The following is a 26,312-nucleotide window of genomic DNA, read 5'->3' as shown; positions in this document are numbered from 1 at the left end:
TTTCCAGAGAAGACGGGTTTTCTGCCGGCCGAGAGGAAAGGAGGCGCGCTGCTGGGGCCTCCGCTGGGCTTGGAACAACTGTGGCTGGGCCGGCGGTTTGCGGGCGGCTCCGGAGAGGCCTGGGGTGTTCCTTGGCCTCGAGGCTGTCCCTCGCGCCAGCGACGGAAGCAGGAAGACCGGAGGCAGAGTGGGGTGGAAGGCTGCAGGGGGAGTGAGCGGCCTCGAGACAAGGACCCGGGAAATCAGAATGAGCCTGGTCACGGGCGGGGTCGGGATGCCGGCCACTGGCAAACAGCGAGACCAGGGCGGTGTCGGCGGCCTGGGAGGACCGGGGCTGAGCGGGCAGGGGCGGTCTGGGCTGAGAGGGGGAGGACGTGGTGCCCGCTGCAGCTGCCGCCCCGCAAGGGGAAGCTCGCCGGCCAAGGTCATGGAGGGGAGGGGAAGGTGACTACGGCGGGTGGGCACCGGAAAGGAGGACCACCGAAGGTCCGGGGGGCTTCCTTGAGCCCCCAAGTCTGCGGAGGGGAGGCCGCAGAGCGGCTCCCCAACTTCGCCTCGGCTTCGGGCGTTCGGACCCCGGTTCCGGGCGCTTTCCACAGCAGCGCCCATTCCTCGGGAAGCTTTCCTCCAAGGCCGGAGACGGGCTCATAGCAGCCTGGGAGCCCCCGTTCCACGCCCTCCCCCGGCCCGGGGGCGCAGCCAGCACAAACGCAGGAGAAGAAGAGGGAATGAATGAACTCGAGGAGGAGGCGCGGCGGAGTTAAAGGGACCAGAGGGTTTTAGCGGCCCGAACGGCTATAGGCTGAGGACGTGGTTTGGGGCGGGACCAAAGGGAGCCCACGTGAGGAGGAGGCCGCGGCGCTTTGAATGGAGAGCCGCGGGAGCAGCTTCAACCAATAGGCGAAAGGCGTCCTTTTACGTCACCCGTTGCTGAGGCCGAAGCCGTTCTGCTCCTCCTCCCCCTCCTTTCCCTGCAGCCTAGCGGACAGCTCCTAGGGTCGGTGCCGACACCTCTATCCGGAACCAGCATGGAGGAAGCAAAGCCAGGAGACGGCTCAGGCCTCGGAGCCGTTTCAGCTACACCTCGTAGTCAAAAGAAGCGTCTGGTAAAGGCTCGGGATGCAAAAAAAGACTTCAACTCCCAGCAAGCCTGGCGCCCCCTACTTCCGGAACCCGCCCGGGCCGCGTAGACTGCTGGGAGTTGGAGTCCTAGAAACACTACGGCATCTTCCCAGGGAAACATATTCTTTCCCTAGGGTCCCGGGCCGGCAGGCAGAGGTCCATCGGTGGCCTCTAGCCAGCGGAGCAGCAAACTTGGTCAGGGAACTCGAAGTCTACAAATAGAAGGACCGTAGAAGACAGGGACCTGGAGGGGGGCGGGACCTGCGCTGGCCCTTTAAACACGGAACGGAAGTGGATGGGCGGGATCCAGGGTCGCGCTATATAAAGCGGCCCGAGCGACGCGGGCTCTCCAATCTGCCATTTTCTGCTTCGGGAGCCGTGGGACGCCCCGGCTCCTGTTTCCCTTTCCCTTTTCTCCTCCCCTCCCCGTCTCTGTCCTCTGCGTCCCCCGCCACCGAGAGACCATGGCCGCCGAGCCCGCTGCGATCGCCGAGCTCGCCCCAGCCGACAAGTGAGCGGGCCAGGGGCGGGAGCGGGGCGGGGTCTGCGCCGGGTCCGAGCCAGAGACCTGGGTGGTGGGCGGAGGCGGCCTTCCCTCCCCTCTCTTTTTCTCTCGGGCTTTTCTTTTGGTCGCCCGCCATCTTGCCGGCGCTGCGGCGGTTTCTCCATCTTACCCGCCCGGGTCCCGGAGAGGCCTGCGAGGGGAGGGGGTGCGGGGCACGTGCACGTGCACGCGCACCCCCTTCGTTCCTCGTCCATTCGGCTCCCGGGGATTTGGCGCCAAAAGAAAGGTCCCCGCGTGAGGAGCTAGGCTGCCCCGGAGGGGGCGGGGTTTCCTAGCGCCTGCGCGGGCGCGTGCAGCCGAGGGGGTGGGGCTTCCTGGTTTTATGGAGCGCCTGCGCGGGCGCGTGCCGCCAGGGGGCGGGACCGCCGGGGAGCGGGAAAACTCCCATTGTCTCGGGCTGCCCGGTGGCGGCGGAGGGGTGTGTGAGTGGGGGGGGAAATGCTATGCCGTGCGCGTGCGCGATTGGGGGCGGAGGTGGCGCTGTAGCGCACGGTTTCGGGCCTCAGTTTCCCTTCTCCCGAGATGCGCTAGACGCGACTCGGAAGGAGCTGCCTGGGCGCTTTCTCCAGCGTTATAGATGGGGGGGGAAAGGCATCCCTGAGAACGGGTCTTGGGGGCTCAGTGTCCTAGTCTGCGAAATGGGTGTGTTAGGGCGTTCTCTGCTTCGCCCCGCGGGCTCTGCGTTGTGCAAGGCTCCCGTGGTGTGGGTACATTCGCAGTCAGCGCCTCCTGGGCTGGGGTCGTGGCCCCTCCCCCTCTCCTTTGAGGAGGCCTTTCCCCGGCCCCCCCGGGGTGTCCTGAGGCCCCAGGAAGGGGAGCGGAGCGGAGAGATATCCGTGTGGGGCCCGGGGTCAGAGGCTGCAGGACAGAACCCGAGAAGGGCGCTCCGGGCAGCGGCGGCACTTGGGCGTGCGGAGCCTGGTTACGCTCCGTCCGGGGAGAGAGAAGTGGTTTTGTCCGAGCGCAGCCGGGTGCTCCCCGGGGCCGTCGCTGGCTCCCCCGCCTTCTCCCCATACACCAGGCGTGTGCGGGAGAGGAGACCTGGGCTGCCCGGGTTTTAGGGAAAGGCCATCCCTGAGGTAAAATGCCCCGGGGGCAGTCAGGCCTGGAGATCGCACCGGGAGCCTGAGGGGGAGTCCGGGAAAGGGAGACTTGTCTGGAAAGAGAGAAAGCGGCAAAGCCACATAGTAAGTGGAGATCACATTCCTCCAGAAACAGAAATGGCAAAGTCCCGAAGCCTCTGGGACTGGCTAAGGAAGCCGCGAGCACGGAGGCCTTTTAGTTATATTGGGAGAAAAATGGGCTTTAAAGCTGGGGCCTCGGGTCTTGTTTTCTCCAAGTCTTGTCTTGCCGAGACCGAAGAGAAGCAATGGAACAAAGGTGACTGAAGGGTGTGATAACCTTGATAAGCCGGGAGCTGGTCAGTAGTCCTTGAGCTTTCTGGAGGGTGAGCCCTGAGGGGCCCTCAGTGCCTGCAGAAAGGTGCAGTCTGATCTGTTGGCCGGTGAGTGTGGCTTGGATTCCTGGGCAAAGTCTAGGACCCAGGGTAAAGAAGATGGTGAACACCTCAGGAAGAAGCAGCCAATTTGGCTTCAACCAGCACGGGTCATACCAGACCAATTTCATTTCCTTTTTGAACCATCTTCCTAAACTAATGGAGGAGAGAAGTGCTGTTGTGTGGGTGGGTGGGTGGGTATGCATGCTGCTTAGACTCTTATTGTGATGGAGAGATGGGGATTGGGCGATAATTTAATTCATTGGATTCCAAACTGATAATAGATCTCCAGTGGTTGTTGCTTAGTTTTGTGACTTGGGTGCTTGACTCTGGGCTTTTTAACATTTTTAGCTTGGATAAAGGCATACTTGGTAGTCACAAATTTTGCTGCTGACAGCAGGAGAGCTGATGAAGAATCTGATAGTCAGGCTCCTATAGGGTCTTGATAGACTAAAGAGAACATTGGGCAGTCTAGAGAGGTGACCTTTAGAAGTGGATGTGTAAAGCCTTATAGTTGAATGTAAGAATTAAGCACAAATGTGGAGGCATGGACTGGAACGGAAGCTGGAGCCGTATCAGGAGGAGTGTCACTCTGTGGAAGAGAGAGGTTCTCAGTGGGCCTTATCCGGAGTCCACGTGTTCACTTCTGAGCTGAAATGACATATTGGTGAGCTGGTCCTGAGCAAAGGAGCTTGGCTTCAAGCCTGATGGGGGGGGAAGGGGGGGATGTCCTGGACTAACACTGGCAAGTTAGACAAGTCTTTAGGGGATAGGGAAGGAATGAATATTTTGGCCATGTTGAATGTAGGATGCTTAGAGTGGACATGGATCTGTCCCAGGTGTCCACTAGGTTGTTGATGTAAAATGAGAGGGCAGGAGAGAAGTGAGGGCTGAATAAATCTGAATCGAATCCATAGAACTCAAATGAGATCACTGGAGCAGAGGACCTAGGAAATACCCACTTTAAGAGACCTTCACTGCTAGTGAATGTAATGTGGCTGAAGATCTTACAAAGGAAACTGAGAATGAATTGTTTAGTTGGTAAGAGCAGTGTCATGGATTTCTAAGGGAGAGAGACTGGGGAGCAATAAAGGATTCACTTTGTCTGAAGTTGCCTTGCAGAAAGGTTTGAACTGAGAAAAGACTGTTGAATTTGGAGATTAGAGAAATTTGTTAGGAGTTTTTTTTTTCAGGTGAATGATGGTGAGATGCTGAGCCATACTACAAAGTTAAGAAGAAAGTGAGATTTTATATGTATATGTTAATTATAGATGGTTTTCTCAAGAATTTAGTCACAAAAGGGATGAGGATAAAAGCTGGCTAGGATGAATGGATCAGGTTTTTTAAGGGTGGAGATAATATGGCTGTGTTTGAAGATAACAAGGAAGTAGCCAGTACAAAGGGAGGTGCCCTAATTAGAGACTTGGGGATGATTGGGGGGAGGCAGCATGCTAGAGAAGATGGGGTGTGTTGGAATCACTTGTACATATAGAGGCCCATCTACAAGTAGGGCTACCTCTTCAAGAGAAGAGCAAAAGAGGAGGAAGAAGAGGGAACCTGGTGAATGGCTTCAAGTTGTTGTAGTAAAAAATAAGGCAAGCTTTCAGGTGAAGGAGTCAGGGGAAGGGAAGTCCTGGGACCTTAGGGGAAAAAAGAAAAGATTGGCAGAAAAGTGCTGTGGTGAGTGGGTTCAAGAATTCCTGATGGGGAGGTGTTGCCTTGCTCCAGAGCCCAATTGAGATAATGAAAAAAAAAAAAACAGTAATAGATGTGGCTAGCTGGTTTTCTTTAGCTTGTTTTTGCTATATGTTAATAGAAGCGAAGATAAGAGGTAGTAGGAATAATCCAGAAAAGTAGTTTTGGGGGCAAGACTGTGCAAGGACAAGGGTCAAAGGACTAGAGAGAGTAATTCATTACTGAAAAGATGGGTCGAGGAAAGGAATGGCTGAGTTGAGGGGCAGAGATTGGAGTTTGGGGGGAGGATGAAGTAAAGGTAAAAGCTAGCTCTGTTTGGGACCTTTTGAGACTGAGGCAGTGTGTGGGACTGCTAGTTGGGATATATAGATCTAGGAAACCTTTGGAAAAGGGGAAGCAATGTCAGGCACTGTGCTAAGCACTTAGAAATATTAGAAATATTCTTATTTGATCCTACATCCTAAGAGGTAGGAACTATTTCTTTGCCCCATTTTTTAAGTGTGGAAACTGAGGAAGAGAAAGATTAAATGCCTTGCCTGTTTGATTTGAACTCTGGTTTTCCTGACTCCAGGCTGTGCCAACTTGCTGCCAAGGTAGCGATGATTGAACCTCTGGGAGCTGATGAAATCAAGAGAGGCCTGAGGAACTAGCCTGACAGCCAGGAACAAATTTTAACCAGTGGGAAACAGTGTCAAGGAAGTCCAGAAAGGAGTGAGTCAGTGCCATTAGACAGACCAGGGTCTAAGAGGTGAGAAGAGAGGATGGCATTGAGGGGTGAAGAAGAGATACAGGACAGAAGGTGAGGTGAGGAATGTTAAAGGCTGGAGTCATGTCTGTATATCTTAACCAGTTGCCCCAGGGAATCTTCAGAGTTAGGTGTCCATGACCATGGTCAGGTGGAGTTTTCCCTAGTGGCACACCCCTCCATTCAGAGATCTCAGAAGCTTGGATTCCATTTTGTTCCCACTGCCTAGGGATCATGTCATCCCTTGTCCTTGCAAATTCTAGAAGTTGCCACCTTATTCTTTCAAAACTTCAACATCAAATCAACTTAGTTTTATAAACTTTGGGAGGCATTTACACTTGTTAAACATGGGGGGGGGGATTTCATTATTTTCTTTTAACTGTGGGCCAGGAGGAGATCCCCTTCTTTCCCTGCTGGAGCTGTGAAAAACTTTGCACATCTGTAAAGGACTTTCTTAAAGCTGAGGAGTAGGATGAATAATTAGATTACTGATTTTTGATGTAAACACGGGGCTTTGAATGGCTTGTTGATTGGGAAGATAGGGTTTGTTTCTGGGGCTATCCTTGGTGATGCCTTGTAATTGTCCGGGTGTGGCAGGTTTGCGAGGAAGAAAGTGGAAGGTGTGCCGGAGGGGAGGGGAGGGGAGGACAAGGCAGTCTTCATCCCCCAGAATCTGAATGCAGATTCAGCTGCAAGAATGGCCCTCGCTTCTGAGACTAGAGAGGGGATAAAAGCTGGGGGCCATTTATTTAGATGGGTTGTTAATTAGCTGAACACTGCTTAGCTGAGGCCAGTCAGGGAGGATAAAGCCCTGCTTGAGCCATAGGGGGATCATTGGAGGACCAAAAGTAGTGACCCTTCCCTAGATGGGGGCTCTGCACAATCGCGTGATGGTTTCATCAGGGAGTTTCCTTCAGGTTTACTTGGATTAAATGGCCACTGATATACCTGCCATTTCTGAAGTGTTGTTGATTTTGTACTATAGGATGGTGAAAGGCGGGCTGAAAATAGGATGAAGATGATGATTGGGGTATTAATTGATTGGGTGGAAGGGTGAGGCCAGACTTGTTGGTGATGACAAAGGTTTTCAATTGTGAGATTGTAGGCGAGAATGAGGCAGTTCAGGCAAACCAACTTTGGGGACACCAGGTATCCAATGTCGGTATGGGGTACTTGTGGAAGTGATGCTTTGTTATATGTTAATGGATCATAGGCCTTACCTAGGAAGGAGTAACCTTCCTGGGGATTTCTGAGGAAGGATAGATGTGAAAAGGTTGGGTGGGGGAGGGGAAGGTTCAGAAAGCCTGGTAAGATCTCTTATGGGCCAGAACTTGAAACAAGGTACTAAATGGAATTGAGGCAATGGTTAAATCTAGTTTAGCATTGATTTAATCTTACAACAAATAATGGTTTCCTAGTGATATAATGATTGTTTTACACTCTGGGGTAGAGCATATAAGGTAGAAGCTCTCGGGGCCAGAGTAGACGAGCACTAGAAGCTAGAGGCTGAGACAGATTCATTCCAGGTCCACACAAACCTTTGAATTCAGAGAGATTCAGAGGGCAGAGAAGACAGGTGGGAGCTCAAGCTCTCGGAACCAAGGAGAGAGAATGGCCTCTAAGAAAGCTAACCGGGCCCCAGGAAAGGAGACAGTAAAAGATTTCAGAAATCAAATCAGATTAGTGGGTTTCTGAAGGGACTCGCTCTTAAAACAGGTATACATAAATCCATCAATATGGGAGTTACTACATAAATTAGATAACCACATAGTAACACAGGCTAGTAGTGATGTAACAACATGAATCATCATGAGGAATTACACATGTCCATAAGTCCTAGAAATAGTCCAAAAATTGTCCATTACTTCGTGTGCCAGGAAATCCAATGATTCCTGCAAGTTTTGAAGACCTGCGACAGTCTTATGAACAATTTTTTATCTCAGGGAACCCAATAATTCCTGCTGGTTTTAAAGTCATCAGTTATCCTCTTTCAGGATCAGATGCTTTTTTAAGTCTTTTTTGTCTCGAGGTTATTCTTTTTCTGTCTCCAGGTGCTTGTTGGCACCCATCTGATTCCTTCTCTGTCAAGGGGTTTTCTTGACAAAGATTTTCTTGACTGGTTTGCCTGTTGCTACTTCTGCTCATTTTACAGATGAGGCAATGGGTGGCAAGGATGGCTTGGATAACCTTTTGCTTGAAAGAGTTGTATTTCTTTCTCCTCCTGCCACTGGTAGAGAAGCTGATAGGTCCTGCATGCCTAACTCTCTGATCTCCAGATGGCCACCTGGGGTCATAAGAGATTAAGCAGAAATTGCACCCCTAGATTGGGGCAGTTAGGTGATACAGGATACAAGAGATACAAGCCAACTCTTTCTCCCAAGCAATTAACCTATGTAGTCCCTTCTATTTACCAGTCTGCCCCCTGACAGCTATATTGGAGCTGCTCACACTGGACACTGCCCTTCTGTTGGGTTAAAAAAGCCAGTATTTTGCCCAATTGTAATCCCTTTCTCTATCTGATTGCTTTTCTGCTGTTTGATCATGTAATCTCTTTCTCTGATTGCTTTTTTGTTGATCACATCAGAGTTCTGAACATCTAAAGGTGTAACCTCATCATGCCCCAATACTAAACTAGATTTAACCATTGTCTCCTCAATTCTACTTCCACTTAGTACTTTGTTTCAAGTTCTGGCCCATAATAAAGACCGACACTAGAAGTAGGGCAGATTTAGGTAGGTAGGACCAGTGTGGAAGGGGCCAAACCAGGGAAGAGATTACCAGTGTGGTGTGCTAGAGAAGGAGGCTGGCAAGGCCAGTGGTGACCTTTGACTAGTTTCAGTGGGACAAGGAACTAAATGGCAAGTTTACAGTCCAGTGCTTACAGTCCTCAAGGGCTTCCTTGCTTCAAATCTTATATGTCTTTTGTTTTTACATCATCTTTGTTTCTCCATATGCCCTTCTCTTACAAGAGAGTGAATAAAAAAAGGTTCCCTTCCCATCTGGAATCTTTAAGGCATTAAATCGCATGCTTGTGGTTCACTGGCCTTGTTTGTCACAATGTGTACATCCCCGTTGGCTGGTGCCAAAAATGCCAATATGATTTTTCTTTAAATTCTTGAGTTAAAAGAGTATGAATTTTTTAGTCACTTGCTTAGCTTAACTCTAAATTGCTTTCCAGATTTCACAGCTTTACCAATAGTCAATTTTCTTAAACAGCAATTCCAAACATATGCAAAAACAGTTTACAACATTAGCCTTTGTAAAACTTTGTTACAATTTTTTCTCCCTCTCCTCCCCGCTCCCCAAGGCAGCAAACAATCCAATATAAATTAAACATGTACAGTTCTTCTGAACATATTTCTGTATTCCTTATGCGTGTGCAAGTAAATTCAGATCAAAAGGGGAAAAAAAAACCATGAAAGGGGAAAAAAAAGGAAGCAGACAACAAAAAAGGTGAAAATACTATGTTGTGGTCCACAGTTAGTCTCCATGGTTCTCTTTCTGGATGATCTCCATCACAATTTGTCTATTGGAATTACCCTGAATCATGCCATTTTTAAAAATAGCCACATCCATCAGAGTTAATCAACACGTGATTTTATTGTTGTGTACAATATTTTCTTGGTTCTGCTCACTTCACTCGGCATCAGTTCATATTGAAGTGTCCAAGCAAGAGAAAAAACAGGGCAGCCAAAATAATGAAGTTTTAAGAGCTTTTATTGTTGGCTAGTGACTGAACCCCAACACTAAGATGGGAGGGGTCAGTAATGAGTGGTCTCAGGGCCATTTATTTATGGAAAGAAAAGAGAGACATCAAAATGTTTCTTGATACATTTGTTATAATAAAGGAATTTCTATTCTAAACAAGAGACAAAAAAAGTTATCACTCTAAGGGGGTCATTCTCAGGAAGCAGCAAGCAGCATTTCTTTAAGCTTATCAGGTTGTCAAGGTCTCAGGACTCTCAAGACAGTACATCTGGGTTGTTAAAAATACCATCTGCATTAGGGAGTGAACTATTACTAGTTCTAGTAATAAACTTCTAACTACAAAGATTCAAGATTATGTTTCTCACGGTCCCATTTTGGGGTGCTTTCCCACTTCAATATAAGTCTCTCCAGATCTTTCTGAAATCATTCTACTGATCCTTTCTTATAGAACAATGATATTCAATTACATTCATACACCAAAACTTAGCCATTACCCACCTGATGGAGTACACTTGTCTTTAGCTTGCTGGATATGAGGGCCATCACGAGGGCTTGAAAAGTAGTTTTTCTCTTGGGACACAAAGGACAGAAGACTAGGGAGGGTTCCCTGGCTCTGGTTTTATGCACTTAAAATCTAAAGGGAGAGGGAATCTGGATGGGCTGGGTAGATTTAGCTATAGCCTAGGATGAGATGAGTTGGACACTTTCCCACTTTGATTTAAAGCCAAACAGAACAGAATAATTGATGGAGCTAAAGGGATAGTTACAATCTGTCATAGAAGGAACTCTGAGCTGAGTTTGTTCTATTTTAAATCCCACCTTAGGCACTTAATGTTTCAGTGTCTGACTTTCCACGCCCCCATTTGGGATTTTCTTGACTGGTTTGCCTGTTGCTACTCCTGCTCATTTTACAGATGAGGAAACTTGGGCAGACAAGGTGAAGTGAGTTGCTTGTGGTTACTAAGCTAGGCGCTTAGTAGGCTAGGATGCGGAGGTTAGAGAGAGCTTCCTGATACTCTGTGCTATGGCACCCATCTAGTGGTCTCAGGTACCTAATCTGCTATATATCAATAGTTAACTCATAGTTATGGTGGGAATAATGACACTTGGTTCAGCTGCTGAGTGGAATAACTGTATAAAGTGCTTTGCAGACCTTAAAACTAGCAAATTAATTAACTACTTTTTGTTGCCCTGGCTGATTAGAGATAACACTGTCTTGGAAGTTGGAGCTGGAAGGGATTTAAGAGATTAACTAGTCCAAGATTGAGAGAATGGTGGGATTTATCCCAAACTAGAATAAGCTACTAGATGATCTTTGCCTTGCCTTAATATTATGCTTCTTGGGTAATTCTGAAGAAGAAACATCTGTGAGACAGGAAGGAAGGTAGATTACAGTAGGAAGGTAACCTTGAAAAATTAGATAACTTTGTGAAATGCTCCAGCCCTGCCCAGTTACTCTGAAGAACACCTTGGGAAAAAATTGTGCCCAAGTTAAACAAAAATTAATTACCCCATGAAAGAAAAGAAAAACCCCAATGAACTCGACCACCGAGTCCAGAGCTAGAACCTGCAAATATTCTGATCCACTTGTATTTGGGGGATCTGAAGTTGATATGGCTATCTGTATGGCTTTATCAAGAGAGAAGATAAATGCTATGGACATATATGGTGGATGGGCCCACAGGGTCCTTCAAATGGGGACCTGTACCCTGAAGTCAGGAGGAGGCCCTGACTTCAAATCTGGTCTCAGACACTTAATACTTAATAATTCGCGCTGTGTGACTTTGGGCAAGTCATTTAACGCCAATTGCCTCAGCAAAAAAAAAGAAGAAAAAGCTGTGCACCTCCCTTCTCATAGTCTTCTAGCCATATGTTCCCCTCCTCCCCCTTCTGTAGTGCACTGACCTATTCCCAGGCCCTGCTTAGTATGTTGGGGCTCCTAGGGAGAAAACTGCTTCAGAGGCAATGGGTGGCAAGGATGGTTTGGATAACCTTTTGCTTGAAAAAGTTGTATTTCTTTCTCCTCCTGCCACTGGTAGAGAAGCTGATAGGTCCTGCATGCCTAACTCTCTGATCTCCAGATGGCCACCTGGGGTCATAAGAGATTAAGCAGAAATTGCACCCCTAGATTGGGGCAGTTAGGTGATACAGGAGATAGAATGCCAGGCTTGAGGTGAGGGATTCAAATCTGATTGTCAAGTAGCTCTGACCCTGGGCAAGTCACTTCATCCTGTTTGCCTTAGTTTCCTCCTGTGTAAAATGAGCTGGTGAAAGAAATGATACGTTTCTCCCGTTTTCTCTGTCAAGAAAACCCCAAATGGGGTCATGAAGTGTTGATTGAACAAAAAAACCGAAGCAATCGGCCCAAGTTGGGCCTTGTAAGAAACTCTTTCATTATGTCTGCTGTAGGGATGGAAGTGTTCCAGCCAGCCAGAACTGCAACCTTCTTGTACAGTGTAGGTTCCCCACAGGCCTGCAAGAGTGAGAGATGCTCTGGGTCTGAGCCTAACTGCTTTGTCCAAAAGCATGTTAAGAATGCAGGAACTGAGAAGGGAGACTGGAGTAAGAAGTACATCTGTCACAAACAGGCCCAGGACAGTGATTGGAAAAACTCCCAAGTATGAGATAAAGAACAAGGCCAGAGCTTGGGAAGAAGAATCACTAGCTTAGACCTGAAGGTAAAAAGCTTTACCTGAGAGAAAGTAAGTAGCCTCAGTGAAGTCAAAAGACAGAAAAACAGGTTGTGTCCTGTGGTAGTTGAAACACTGGGGATATAAGGGCAAATTGACATTCTGACAGGAGATGACTTGGACACATGATGATGTGTGTGCAACCCATATGGGACTTGTTGGGAAGCATCTGAGAGAGATTGAGGGGGAATTGGCATCGGTTTGGCTCTGGAGCTGAGGGAGAAGGAACTACCCAGCTTGTTCACCTGGGGAGATTCAGAGGATGAGCATGTCCTCCATGGCAGAGAAGTGAGGAGGGCTGGGTTTGGGAAAGAAGTGTGGAGCTTGTGGAATTTGAGATCCCAATGGAACATTTTAATTAATCTGCAGCTGGATTGAAGCTCCAGGGAAAAAGAAGTCCCCATCAATCCATAACGACATTCCCAGTGAAGAGAGAACAAGTTGTGTCCAGTGCTGGTGAACACAGATCTTTCCGTGTGAATGTCGATGTCTCAGAAATCAGGGCTTGAAATCAGTTGCTTTGGCTGGTCCTGAGAAAGGGATGGAGAAAATGTTATTAATGCAGATTGCACCCTCAAGTGTGATACCTCCCTGACTGCCATGCACCTTGGTGGGCATATCAGTTTGTGCTGTTGAGAAGTTAATCTCAAAGTTGAGAAGAATATCTTCCTGGGCCAGAGATGGGCTAGACCTCTGAGCAGGGCAGCCAATCGGCTCGGGGGCGCTCACCATTTGTCTTGCACCTGGCACTCACTGCTCTCTGAGGCCGGGCAGGACAAGCCTAAATGTGGGCCAGTCTTCCAGATAGTTGTTGTTTGGTCCCAGAAGCTTTTCTTCAGGTTAAACAGGACCATTTCTTTGGATTGGTACTCATGAGGACAAAACCTTGTTCCTGTCTTCCCAAGATCCTCCAGCTTATTAGTCTAGCCCAAGATCATTAGCTTTTGACTGCCTTGTCACATGGCTGACTTGCTGAGCCATTAAACTCCCCAGGTCTTTTGGGACAATTTGTACTTCTCCATTTTATAATTGTGAAGATGCTTTCTATTGAATTTCTATTGAAAGTTGCCCTATTGAATTTCACTTTACAAGATGGCTTTCCATCTTGGCCAGCATGGCATTCTGGCTTAGAACCCTTGTCTGACTACCCAGCCAGTTCTAAAATCATTGGATTGTCTTACTGTCCAATCCAAGTCTCCCCTTCTCATCCACAAGGCTGATATGAAAAGTGTTTGCACAGGTTAGCTATAGCCATTGCATTCCCCTCATCTTGTTGTGTAGAGAGAGATCCAAGCCTACAAGGGCTTGAGGTGGGTGTGGCAAGACCAGACTTGATTAAAGTATGAGCCTGAGCTCATCTGAGCTGACTATCTAAAAAGCCCCCTTACTCTTACTGAATTTGATAATGTGATTAGCAAGTGTGTATTGCCTACTTGTTTGTTTGGTTTTTTGCTGAGACAATTGGTGTTAAATGACTTGCCCAGGGTTACACAGCTGACTTCCTGCTAGTGTTCTTATCTAAGTGCACTACTTAGCTGCCTCTGCCTACTTGTTTTTATAAGGTTTTGAGGTACATTATTTTCTTCCCAAGATGGGAAGCCTATTTGATATAGGCTGTATGTGTGCACATTCATATTAAACATTTTCATACTAGTCATGGTATGAAAGAAAATTTGAATAAAAAGGAAAAACCATGAGAAAGAAAAAGCAAAAAGAAACTTAAAAACGGTCTGCGTTTAGATTCATAGTTCTTTCTCAGAATGTGTTCCAAAATGAGTTTCAGAATTGTTTTGGATCATTGCATTGCTTAGAAGAGCAAAATCTGTCAAAGTTGATCGTGGCACAATGTTGCTGTTACTGTGTATAATGATCTCCTGATTCTGCTCATTTTAGTCAGCATCAGTTCATGTCTTTTCAGAAACCAACCTGTTCATCATAATACAACAGTACTTACTCAGTTATACACATATACCACAATTTCTCGAGTGATGGGCATTCCTCCATATACAGTCTTACTCTGGGACCATAATCTACATCTGTATGGTAGCCAAAGTGGTTGCTCCTTCAAAACTTAATGGCCTCGCTTTAAGGGCATCACTGTGGTCAATCCCTATGCTTTTCCAGACTCTTGATGTTACTGGAAGGGAGGTTCAGTGTTTCTCTAAATCCATTCTAAACTACAATACCTGGTGCTGTGAACAGTTTCCTGCATCTAGCCCTTGAGAGTAGGTAGAGGCTTGGCCTCAGTATAAATAAGAGCTGAATCTAGACAGCTTGCTTTTCCATGATCACCGGCACTATAGGAATAGGCTTTGGTTGGGTCTAGGCTGAGTAGGGCCACAACTGCTTTCTTCTTTCCATACCCAGGACCTCCAAGTTGCTTTGTTAGCATTTTCTAGTTGGGGACATATTCTTTACAACTGTGTCTTGTGTTCTCTTCTCATCTGCTCCTGAAAAAATTGAGAATGAGTGGGTAGTGGGTGCAGGATCCCTAACCTGTCCCTAATTTGTGCTCTTCTGATAGGCCCCTTTACAAGCAGATGGTGTAAGCTTTTGGCAGGCAATTTTCAGTGATATTTTATTTTTTCCAAATACACATAAAGATAGTTTTTAACATTCATTTTTGTAAGATTTTTGTGTTTCAAATTTTTCTCCCTCTCACCTCCTCCCTCCCTGAGACAGCGGACAATTTGATATCCCTTAGATATGTGCAATCCTTTTAAACATATTTCCATAATAATCATGTATTTGCTTTTCTGGGGCACCTGGTAGTAAGATATCTGAGAAGAATAGGAGGATCCCTTCTCAGTTCTCCATTTTTATTTATTTTGCCTTTGTTGTCACCTTAAGTGAATGGATGAAAAGGCACGAAAGAGACTCTCCAGTGTACCAAGTCAACCAGGGCATACAGATGCTTAGGGAGAACAACTCATGGGAGACCATGTCTGGTGGAGAGTAGATTTGATGGTGTTTGTAGCTTTGGCAGGATCAGTTTGGATTATGGTTGGGGGCAGATGGTGGGGTGGTAAGCCAGTCATGAGAGGCTTAGTTTTCCATCCCTTCAGTCAAACCCAGCAGCAATAGCTTTCTCCTTTGGGAGACAGGATTATAGTTTTGGAGCTGAAAGGCCCTTAAAGGTACTTCTATAACACAGGAGGTATGCCATCCTTGCTAGAAGTCCTAGACCCTGGGCATCTTTCTTTGTTATGTTGGAAAGAAAGTACTCTTGATGCTTGTCCACTCGGTGCCCTTTGGGGAAGCCCAAGTTCTGTTGGGGAGGAATTGACTCAACAGAAGATTTCATGGTGTCTGCCTTCCCTGGACATTTTTTTTCTCTTTTTGAATTTGAAGTGGTTAGAGTGTGTACATGGCAGTGGGTATTAGTTAACTGTATTAGCCACTGTCCAGTCTAATTTTACCTGTCTTAAATTTTTCCAGAGGGGAAGAAGAGGCCCCTGCTCCATCCACATCTGCAGACACAACTGATAGGTAAGCTTTAGTGAAGTTTCCATGCGGCAGCTGCTGTCTAGCTAGAATGGAAACCTGAGCCCTGCACGCCTTGTTTGGTTCTATTTGGTGGGAAAGGCCTGGGTATACATCTTGGTGGAACCAAAGATTGGGGGCCACTTGACTCAGTTTTTGCAATGGAAATGCCTGGAAAATGAGCTTTGACTTTCTGAGTTGAGCACCTGTGTTTCAGAAGCTGGTCTGAGATTTCTGTTAGCACTGGTGCAGGACTCCTTCTCACTTGGAGCTGGCCGGTCATACATTGGGCTTTTCTCTCCAGGCCTTTTGGCCTGGAACTATAGCACGTTGAGAACTTATTTATTTCACTGAGGAGAGGAGAGGAACAGGATGGACATCCCTTGTCCGAGCTGCCATCTCTTCCTCTGACTTAGTAGTTTTGCGGGATAGTTGGATGAACTTGACCCCTAAAACCTAGGAAACTAGGAGTTAATCGTCTTTACTTGGGCAATACAATTACATGCCATGTGTACCAACACTGTTGAGAAGTCACTTTCCACTGTGGAGATGAGGGCATAGCTGACGTTGGCCACAAGCATAGTGGGAGTCCCTCCCAGAACTCTGTGAGTCTGGTGAGGTCTGGTAAGTAAGCGGAGGTTCCAGGTTGTGACTGACTCAGGGTCTCAGCTAGAGTGTCAGCAGCCACCTAAGTCTCTCAGGGGTCAAGTGGAACGTTGCCCTCCCTGTCCACTTGTTTCTAAGTGTGATTGGACAGCTGCTTTCTTCATGCTCAATTTCTAGGCCCTGGCGTTCACCTAATGCAACTTGGTGACTTCAGTAAAGGAATTCAGTCTTAAATGCATGAATTCACACAGCCAGGGTCGAAGAGACCTGAAGCTTCTGGCTACTGCTCCCGAGGTGGGGTGCACTGTATGACAGACCTAGCTGGAAGGGCAGAGCCCTGCGCAGCACTCTGCGTGGTCAGCAGACTGGGGGTAGGAGTGGGGTCTGCCCCCTAGAGGGGAAGGGCTCAGACCTGGGCTACAGCTCTAAGCAGGCTCTCCTAGTGACCAGAGCTAGGGTAGTTTCAAGAAGCTTTTGCTTTGGAAGTTGATGAACGTGGCAAGCTAGTGGAGGGATTGGTGGGTGAGAATGGGGAGGACTAAGGATTTGGGGGAAGGGCTGGTGGGGCCAGGGGTGGGGGAGGATGGACCTGCTTTGAGAAATGACAGCTGAGGTCGGGGGACATTCCTTTGTGTGCTTTTGTAGTCTCCTGCCCTTTAGGCTGTGCGTTGCCTGTGACCCATAGTATTCTGATTTTTCTTTTCTCTTCCCATAACTGCCATCCCTAGCATGGATGTGGACAGTGAGTCCAAGAAGCTGCTGGGCTTGGGGCAGAAACATCTGGTAATGGGAGACATTCCAGCAGCTGTTAATGCATTCCAAGAAGCAGCTAGTCTCTTGTAAGTATTGATGTTTGCTTTGGTAGAAAAGGGACATGTGCCATGAGCGGCAAGTCAAAGGGTACTAGGGCAGAAGGTCTCGAGAGCTCTGCCCCGGAGGGGAAAACTGTCCTCGGCTCTGTGTAAATAGCGGCTCCCTTCCCTTTCCTCACCCAGGCCTGGGCCAAGCCTATCCTCTGTCTCTCCTGGCCTTCAAAGACTTTGATGTCCCAGTGGTGGAGTCAGCTCTGGAGCACAAGCTCTCTCTGCTGCTGCTCCTGATTTGCAGGGCTCTCGGAGCCAGTCTCCTGATCATGTAACTTTTTGGTCCTTTCTTCCTTGTGTTCTTAACGTTTCCCACCTTTCTGGTGTGACTCTGGGCTTTCCTGTGTGTGGCATTTGATCAGTGATGTCCATTGAAGTCAGGTCAGGGGCCCAGAGACTCTGAAAAGTCAGCTAACGTCATTCAGCGTCAGATGCTTGACTGGCTGGCAAGACACCCAGCATCGCTTCAGGGCCCAGGCGGCTCTGGCTCCCGTTAGATTGTGGGTGCTCAGGACACAGGTGATGTTGGGGGCAGCCCAGGCCACACGGCTTCTCTCATTTCTGCTGTGTCCTTTCCTCTAGGGGTAAGAAGTATGGAGAGACAGCTAATGAGTGTGGAGAAGCCTTCTTTTACTATGGAAAGTCTCTTCTGGAGTTAGCAAGGTATGTCTTGCAAGGGCCAGTGCCCGGAATCCTTGGAGGGCATGGGAGCTTTGACTGTCCTCTCCCAACTGGGCACTTGGGGAGAAGAGGATAGTTAGCGGGACAAGTTGTTGCCGGGTTGTTTGAGGTGCATCCAAACAGGAGCATAAATGCTTAGTTCTAGGTCAGAGGAGCACACCGGCCATAGAAATAGAGAAGTGGATGTGTTTTTCTGGAAGGCTGAGAACTGGCCATATTCTGCCCCTGGAATTGATGGGTCTAGAATAGAAGAAAATATTTCTTTAGCCCTCTTGACAAACTTGATGAAAGTAGGCGGCTGCAGAAGTCAAGGACTCTTCATTAAGTGGTAAAATCAAGTCCATAAGATGCAGAGCCTTGATTTCTTAGAAGGCTGGGGACAGAGCTGTCCTTGGGTGTCACTGGTGTAGGGAATTCCTGGGAAAGATCTTCTGCCAAACTGGCTGGCATGTCTGCCTAGCGCTCCATGCTGCCTCCTGTAGAATTTGAAAGGTTTTAAAATCTAAGAGGTTAGAGTGAACTTGGGAATCTGGGGATATTCGTATTGTAGGCGCTAATAAGTCATCTGCCAACAACTTAATTCTGGTAAATGACCCAACTGTAATGTTGATCCCAGCAGTAGCTTAGATTTCTACCGTGCAAAGGATGCCCCTCACTATAGCCAGGGAAGGGTGGTCAGCCACGTAGCATGGTGGGCGCGGTGAAAGAATTGAGAGCCTGTCTCCAAGTCCCTTGATTGTGTACACACACGGCCTCTGTAATACGGGTTGTCACTGTGTCACTGTGTGAAGGGGGAAGGGCCTCTACTTTCTGACATCTTGTTGATAAACGTACTGCTCACTTGTGGGCATGGCCTTGGAGTGCCCACAGTCCACTGACCCACTTGATAGGTCCTGGCAGCCATCCATCCATGCCTGCTGTTGCTTTGCACCCCTGGCCTCCCTCTCTGTGACCACTGACCTTTGCTTTCTTCACACTTTGCATTCTGCTCTGCTGTATTCTGAGCTCAGCGTAGGGCAGGGTATGGCTCACCCTGACTTGAGGTGTGAGGAGGAGCCCAGCTACTGTTCTTTGGTGCTTTCTCTGTTTGTTCTCCTCCTAGAATGGAGAATGGTGTGTTAGGAAATGCCCTGGATGGAGTCCCAGTGGATGAAGATGGAGAGAGAACAGAAGATCAATCTATGGTAGAGAGTACTGATAACGTAGAGGGTATGTAGCGCTGCACGTCCCACTTGGTAGTTGCCACGCTGGCTTTCTTGCCTTCCCTGAAGGGTCTCTGCTGCTGCGCATCCAGGGAATGCTCAGACGTTCTCGGCTGACACTTGGGGCGGGCCAGGCCAGTCTTCCTCCCCCTTTGGAGGAAGTAACTGAATTCCTCCCCAGCCAGGGCTCTCGGGGGGCTTCTTGTTGGCGCGACCCTGCGATCCAAAAGCTCGCCCCGATCCTTGCATTGGTACCAGCTGGGGCTGCTTAGTACCGGCACTGGAATAGAGGGAGGTCTCTCCCCATGCGCTCTCCTCAAAGCCTGAGTTTCCCGCAGGCGAGAGCAAGGAGGAATTGGCTCTGGGATAGAATGGTGTAATAATAATAATAATAATAATAATAATAAATCATATTAATGGCCCATGGATCTGGCACTCAAACGCTTCCAAACTCTTTCCATTTACTGTTCATTTGAGCCTGGAACGGCTTGGCATCCCATGGCGGCTCCTGTGCTTAAAACCTGGCCGTCTTGGGCTCGGCAGCTTAACGCAAGGCCTTCTTAAGGAGCAGCTTGCCTGGCTAGGACCGGCTCCTCTTTACTTGGACATACGTGTCCAGGGCAGAGTTCCATTGTAGTTCGTCAGCCAGGCCCAGGGTTAAAGGGGGAGTAATTTCCATTTCCATTTATGCCTTTTATCATTAAATGGGAAGAAATGTTTATGCTTCATGTTCCTTCACCATGTAGAGGAAGCCAGGGGCGTATTGAAAGAACAGGCCTCTGACACCCTGAAGGACCAAGCGCCAGCACAGAACGCCGAGGCTGAGGCCCCTGGGGTGAAGGTCGAGGAGGAGGCCGCGGCTGCTGCTGCTGCTCCTGCTGCCGACCCTGTAGAGGAGGCTCAAGAAAGTTCCGCAGAAGCCAAGAGCGGGGCAGCTGATGTGGAGATGGAAGAGGTGGAGGACCAGGTGGAAGCATCCCCTACAAGCCCTGAGAAGGCCCCAAGCACAGCCCAGGAGCCTGAGCCCGAAGCTGCGGCTGCTCCCGAGGAACCGGCAACGGGCTCAGAGGCCATGGCTGCTGCGCCCCAGGAAGGGCAGCCAGAGGGAGGAGAGGAGGCCAGAGAGGAAGCAGTTGAGAAAGCAGTTGAGGAAAAACAGGGAGAAGCAGTCATCAAAGCAGAGGAAAGCCCCCAAGATGCTTCTGAAGAGCAGCCAACCCCAGCCCCAGAAGAGACAGGAGCTGAAGTTGGGGCAGAAGGAAAGGAAGCAGATGGGGCAGGAGGGGAAGAGCTGAAGGCTGAGGAAGCCCCAGCAGCAGCGGCGTCGGAGGTTGAGCAGGGAGGAGAAGAAGCCGCCCAGGCCAAAGAGGAGCCAGTGGAGGCTGCAGCAGAGGAGCCAGTGGAGGCTGCAGCAGAGGAGCCAATGGAGGCTGCAGCAGAGGAACCAGTGGAGGCTGCAGCAGAGAAGCCAGTGGAGGCTGCAGCAGAGGAGCCAGTGGAGGCTGCAGCAGAGGAGCCAGTGGAGGCTACAGCAGAGCAGGCAGCGGCGCCTGCGGAGGCCCAGGAACCTGCAGAGGCCCAGGCCGAGACACCAGGTGAGGAGAAGCCCAGAGAGGAGAAGCCCGAACAGCCCCTGGCGGGCACCCAGGAAGAGGGTCAAGGTAGCATTGCTGACCAAGAGGAAGAGCGTCCTGCAGAAAACCAGGCTGCCCCCGAGGCCGAGCCTGCAGCAGAGGCCCGGCCTGTCCCGGAGGGGCCTGAGGGTACCCCAGAAGACACAAAGGCAGCTGGCGATGGGCCAGAGAAGGGCCCTGAAGACCAGGAGGCTCTAGGAGCACCCCCTGAAGAAAAAGATGAGCAGATGGAAGAGGAGGAGGAGGGAGAAGGTAACAGGGAGGCCAAGCCTACTGCCGTGGGGGGATGACGTGATGGACCTGACTCACTAACTGGGGGAAAGTCAGCCTTCCATTCAGAATTTTCCGTCTGCCTTTGGATTAGGAGTGGGAGCTAATGCCAGGCACTGGGCCCACTAGAATGGGGGATGGGGAAGCAGCAAGGCTCCCTGGGTTGGCTCTGAGGCCTCAGCTGGGCCCTGGGGGGCAGGGGAGGACACAGGCACGACAGGGACAGGCTGGCAGAGAATGCTGAATGGACGTCCACTTGCATGCCTCAGGTATCCCAACAGTTCTCGTTCATGAGGTTTACCTGAATGTCAGCGTTAGGAGTAGGGTCGGCACAGTAGAATCCACAGATTGGGCGCACATAGGCGGGCGCGGTTTAAAGTGAGGGCTGTTTTGTGAAGGAGTTCAAATGAGCCAGGGCCAGCTCTGCCAGGCCGCGCAGACGGACGCTGCCGCCCTGTGATGGGGCCCAAGCCCCTTGAGCTTTGCTGCTGCTGTTGCTGCTGCTGCTGCTCTTTCCTCCCCGCCTGCTTTTCCCTGCTCTTGCTCATCCCGCTTTAATTTGAGCCATTGGGTAACTTCTTTTTTGAATTGTTTTGTACAATCCTTACAATTGGCAAAAGAGCAAAGTGAACAGTGTACGTAGATCACATTCATTCCTTCGGAATGGTCTTTCAGTGTGTGTTGTCATTTGAGGATTCTACTGTCTAATGGTTCATCTAACACTGGCATTAATTGTGGGTATGTTCTAGTGTTTTTTTTCTATGAACAATGACTAGATCAGGCCTCTCCGCCCTAGCCCCTAGCCCTTGCCACCTCCAAGAGGAACAGAGGGAGATGGTTCAGACTCAGCCAGCTTCACATGGAGCCCTAGTGACCCCATGTGACATTGCAGCCTGCTGCGTGGATATTATTGTCCCCATTTTACAGTTGAAGAAATAAAGCCCGGCATGTCCAGTGACTTGATTTGGACCAGTTAGTAGGTGACCAAGTCAAGTCTTTCTTTCTGACTCTTGGCCCTGAACTCTAGAGCTCGCTGCCACTAGAACAGGGTCCTTATTGACTCAGATTTCTGGGGAAGGAGTTGGGGAGGGGGTGGCGTGCTGGCAACACTAGTGGCTGGAGATTTTGGCCGTTTCCTTGCCCCCCCTCCCCCCCTCCTTCAGAGGCACTGTGCAGATCCCTTGTCAGTGTGTTTCTCTTAACCCCCCCTCCACCCTCCAAAGCACCATGATCTTCCCCCGCACTTGGGCAGTGTCGGTCCCCGAGCCCCAGAGGGCGGCTATGAGGGTCCCTTCAGAGGGGCTCACAGCTAGAAAATACAAGAAAGTCCAGTTCCCAAACTTCCAGCCCCTTTGGGACAGAGACTAGAATCCATAGTGGCTGATCACATACACTCTTAAGCAAATGAAGCAAGTGAAGGACTGGGAGCCTTCACTATAGGGGGTCACCATGGACCCACAGCCCCTGCATTCACTTAGTCCAGTTGAAACTCAAACAAGAGCACATTGGAGGTTCAGGCTGTCCCTCCTCCCTCAATCAGGGCTCTGTTTCACAATTCCTGGCCCTCAGTCTGTCCTGGACCCTCAGAAATGAACTTTAGAACCATGAGCTAGGCCAGCCCACCCCTCCAAGGGCAGAATAGAGTGGGAGCCTATCCCTCTAGGCACCTAAAGGTGAGAGTTGGGGGTGGGCTAGTCGGGCTTAGTGTCCCCTGCAGAGTTCTGGGGAGCCTTAGTCCCAGCCCACTGGGCTTGTGGGGGACACAGCAGTGGCCAGATGAGCCATTTCTCAAAGGAAAGTGGGCCCGAGCAGGGCTGAGGCCATGTTTATCACCCTGGCCTGGTCAGGCAGAAGGCCTGGTCCTGGAGCATCCCTTCTGGGAGGCTTCTCCAGACAGCGGCTTTATGCTTCTGGCCAACACGTCTCTAGGAGGTGACAGACGCCACTTTGCTACAGGTTACCCGAGCTTCAGAGAGGCCAGTCCCCTCTCCCCTCGTGCTCTTCGGCCCCATGTAGGCCGTGCGCCCCCAGTTTCGGGGCCAATCTCTCCCCTTAATTTAGTTTAACCATGATGAGCTGGAAGCTCCATTTTAGCTGAAGGATTTGCTAAAGTGTTTGGGTGGCTGCTTTTGGATGACCTTTGGACTTGAGGTCACGACTGACTGGCTGGCTGAATGGAATCCCAGGGCCCAACCCGGGGACGGCTTCTCATTATCGGGCGATTTTTACTTGCAGAAACTGAAGGTTCTGAAGAGGAGGATAAGGAGAATGAGAGAGAGGCCGAAGAGCCTGGGAACGATTCCAAACTGGAAAACAAGGTGGGTTCTCCACAGGTGCCTGGGATGTGGGGACAGGGCCTCAGCCCAAGGGCTGCCCTGATCCTTCCTGCCAGACCCCTTCCTTCCCCCTTGCACTTGATGCAACCCTGACTTTCATTGTCTCTTCAGGAGAATGAAGATGAGGACATTGGAAACCTGGAGCTTGCCTGGGACATGCTGGACTTGGCCAAGATCATCTTTAAAAGGTGAGTAGCCCTCCGCACCCTCTGGCTCCCTCCTGTCTGCAGAGAAATCTGGGGAAGCCCCCTCCCCTGGAAATCCCAGGCTCTGCCCCCCAGCTGATGGCCTCCCTTCTCCCATTTCAGGCAGGAAACAAAGGAAGCCCAACTGAATGCAGCTCAAGCTCATCTGAAGCTGGGGGAAGTGAGCGTGGAATCAGGTAATTAAGCAGGGGCTCACATAGAGCCCAGCCTTGGGCCACCTTGGTCCTAGGGCTGGGGCTTGTGGCATTGACCTGCATGTGTCCCAACCTTGACTGAGCCAGAAGTGGGCCCGGGGCAGGATGCCACGGAGCCACCTGGCCACTGAGGCGCGAGCAGGGCAAGGGTCTGGCGCTGAAGGGGGGAGCGGAGCACCATGTGGTCAGAATGACTGTCACATGTCTCATGCCCGGTGACCCCCCAGCTTAGCTTCCCTGTCTGTTCTCCCGTTCTGCAGAAAATTACAGCCAGGCCATAGAGGAATTCCAGGCCTGCCTGGCCCTCCAACAGAATTACCTGGAGGCCCACGATCGGCTGCTGGCCGAGACCCACTACCAGCTGGGCCTGGCCTACTCCTACAACAGCCAGTACGGGGAGGCCGTGGCGCAGTTCACCAAGTCTGTGGATGTCATCGAGAAGAGGCTGGGTGAGTAGTCCCCCCCCCCCCCACAGATCCCTGGGTCCCTCTGGGCAAGTGGGCAGGGGCAGCTTGGCAGGGGCCATGTGCCTGTGTCTTTGCAGCCATGCTGAGTGAGCGCATAAAGGCAACTGAGACTCCCTCTGCCGAGGATGAGAAGGAGGTGGAGGAACTGAAGGAGCTGCTGCCTGAGATCAAGGAGAAGATCGAAGACGCCAAGGAGTCCCAGAGCAGCGGGAACGTCGCCGAGCTGGCTCTGAAGGCCACCCTGGTAGGCCCCCCATGGACCACCTTCCTCCCAGACCTGGGACCCATGGGGATTGGGGGGCCCTTGGCAGGATGCCTATGGATAGCATGGCCACTGTGCCAGGGTCCTGAAGAACCAGCAGGAGCAGCTCAGCTTCTGGGTCTGAGGTTTAGGCCAGGCCTGGAGGAAGGGGATGATGACCAGTTACTTGATGGCCTTCTTTCCTTTCTGGAAAGATCACTGAGGGCAGAGGGAGGATGGTGTCGAGGGAGGGGAGCTCTGAAGCTTTGCCCTCCCGTGGTGTTGAGCGGGGCCCTCTTTTTCAGGTTCAGGCTGCATCTGGTTTCACATCAAGCAGTGGGAGCTCCTCGGCCTCAGGGGTGAGTCCGGGGCCTGGCTGCTAGCTGTGGGTTAACCCAGGCCTCCCCCAGACCTAACTCAACCATTGTTTGCGACAGATCGCGGCCCGGAGACCCACAGATGGTGCTGCTACAACGTCCTCCAACTGTGTGACTGACATTTCCCACTTAGTCAGAAAAAAGGTCAGTTCCTCCAACTTTGACACTGCAAGTGGGCCACTTTGAGATCCTCGAGAGCTTAGGGGGCTGGGGGCTTCCTGGCTCAGTGGGAGCTGGGAGAATCAGGGGCCTCAAAATCTGCGCCTTGGGATCCTGGCGCCATTTTGGAGCTATGGGTCCTGAAGCTTTTGCACTTCTGCCTTCAGAGGAAACCTGAAGAAGAAAGCCCCCGGAAAGAAAATGAAGCTAAGAAGCCCAAGCCGGAGCCAGCTGTCAATGGTGGGGGTGGGGGTGGGGATGGGGATGCTGCTGCTGCCACTAGTCAGAAGGAGGCCACAGAAGCCATGGAGACAGAGGTAAGTGGGCTGCATGGGGGGAGGGGGAGGGGAGCAAAGATCACCGCTCGCCACTTACTTGTCCGTGTCTCGTAGGCTGAGAACCAGACACCAGCCGAGCCCGGAGCTGCCACCGTACAAAGCACCGCGTGAACCTCCCTGAGGGGAGGTGGGAGGACCCCTCTTCTCTCGAAGGACGATGCTTTTGTATATAATGTATTTTTTCACTTTTGGGGACTCTTTTTGTATAACTTCAATAAAGATTGTACGCAAAGGTTGAAGCACGGATGCTTTTCCTTAACCTTGACCAGGCCTTTGGGCACCACCATTTTCTTGTGGCCCAGCCCAAGGTCACGCCTGCATCCTGAGGTTTGTGCCGGACCCAAGCTGCCCGTGGATTTCGGTCCCCCTTGGGGGGTTCTCGGCCTTGGCTCTGCCAAGAGAGCACTTCGGGGTCCTTAGTGGGCCTTCTGAGGACCATCTCAGGCTGGCTGATTTGGGCCACAACTTCCACTCCTGCATTGTCTGTCTAGCCTCCTCTGGAGGAAATGTGAAAGCAAGGGAGCTTTGGAGAGAAGGGACTGGTAGAGACCTGTGGGAGGAAGGGCAGCGGAGGGTGGGGTGTCTTCTCCGGGTGCTTGCTGAGAAGAGGATGGGACCTCTCCCTTCCTCCAAAGAAAATGAGTTAGGGGGTGAAGGGGCCCATATGGAAGGTAGGTGCTCGATGAGGTCAGAAAGGACAGCCACTGGCTGGATGGGCTCCAGGCTCCCTGTGCCCCTTATCTGACCCTGGGATGGTCGCATAGTAGGAAGCTCCAGGCCCAAGGCCACAGTGAGCTGATCAAGAGGATCTGACTGCTGTCTTGGGGTCTGTTCGCCAAGTCCAGGGTAACTGAGGGTGTGGGCAGGGGAGTGTGTCCACATGGCCAGTGCCCAGGTGCGGATGTGGAACGAACCAGGAGGCCTGCAGATTTTGTGAAGTCAGATCAGCTCCAAAAGGGTCAACGGCCAGGGGCTTGGACCTAGCAGAGACACCTCCCACACAGTGGGTGCAAGGCTGAGGCCCCTTGATGGCCCTGAGGGGGATGGGCAGGAGCAGCACAGAAGGCCCTGTCCTAAGAATACCATGAGAAGAGGCACTTCTCTTGGGACCTGGCACCTGGCGGAGGAGCAACCTGGAGGATCTTCGCCCTGGTGGCTGGGAGATGGAAGACAACAGCATCAAAGCCCAAGTGCCTCCTGAGGGAGCCAGACCTAAGGAACCGAGCCCCGCAAGG

General features: G+C 50.6%; 1 protein-coding gene across 2 annotated transcripts; it reads left to right on the top strand.

Moving 5' to 3' along the window:
* The first annotated feature begins 1,450 nt into the window (after nt 1-1,450).
* Nucleotides 1,451-25,316, top strand: NASP (nuclear autoantigenic sperm protein). Of its 2 annotated transcripts, XM_031969209.1 has the most exons (15): nt 1,451-1,633; nt 15,459-15,509; nt 16,838-16,948; nt 17,555-17,635; nt 18,756-18,862; nt 19,602-20,741; nt 22,995-23,077; nt 23,207-23,283; nt 23,404-23,477; nt 23,756-23,944; nt 24,040-24,206; nt 24,509-24,562; nt 24,641-24,724; nt 24,907-25,056; nt 25,132-25,316. In XM_031969209.1, exons 1-15 carry the CDS (start codon nt 1,587-1,589, stop codon nt 25,186-25,188), a joined length of 2,472 nt encoding a protein of 823 aa, XP_031825069.1. In that variant the 5' UTR covers nt 1,451-1,586; the 3' UTR covers nt 25,189-25,316. The 2 variants fall into 2 exon arrangements, with proteins under 2 accessions (XP_031825069.1, XP_031825070.1); XM_031969210.1 differs by lacking the exon at nt 19,602-20,741 and having other exon boundaries at nt 1,452-1,633.
* The last annotated feature ends 996 nt before the right edge of the window (nt 25,317-26,312 follow it).

The sequence above is a fragment of the Sarcophilus harrisii genome, chromosome 4 (assembly GCF_902635505.1).
Source record: "Sarcophilus harrisii chromosome 4, mSarHar1.11, whole genome shotgun sequence".
Taxonomy (NCBI): Eukaryota; Metazoa; Chordata; class Mammalia; order Dasyuromorphia; family Dasyuridae; genus Sarcophilus; species Sarcophilus harrisii.
Note: the sequence above shows the minus strand (reverse complement) of the source record. Positions and strands in the feature narration are given on the sequence as shown.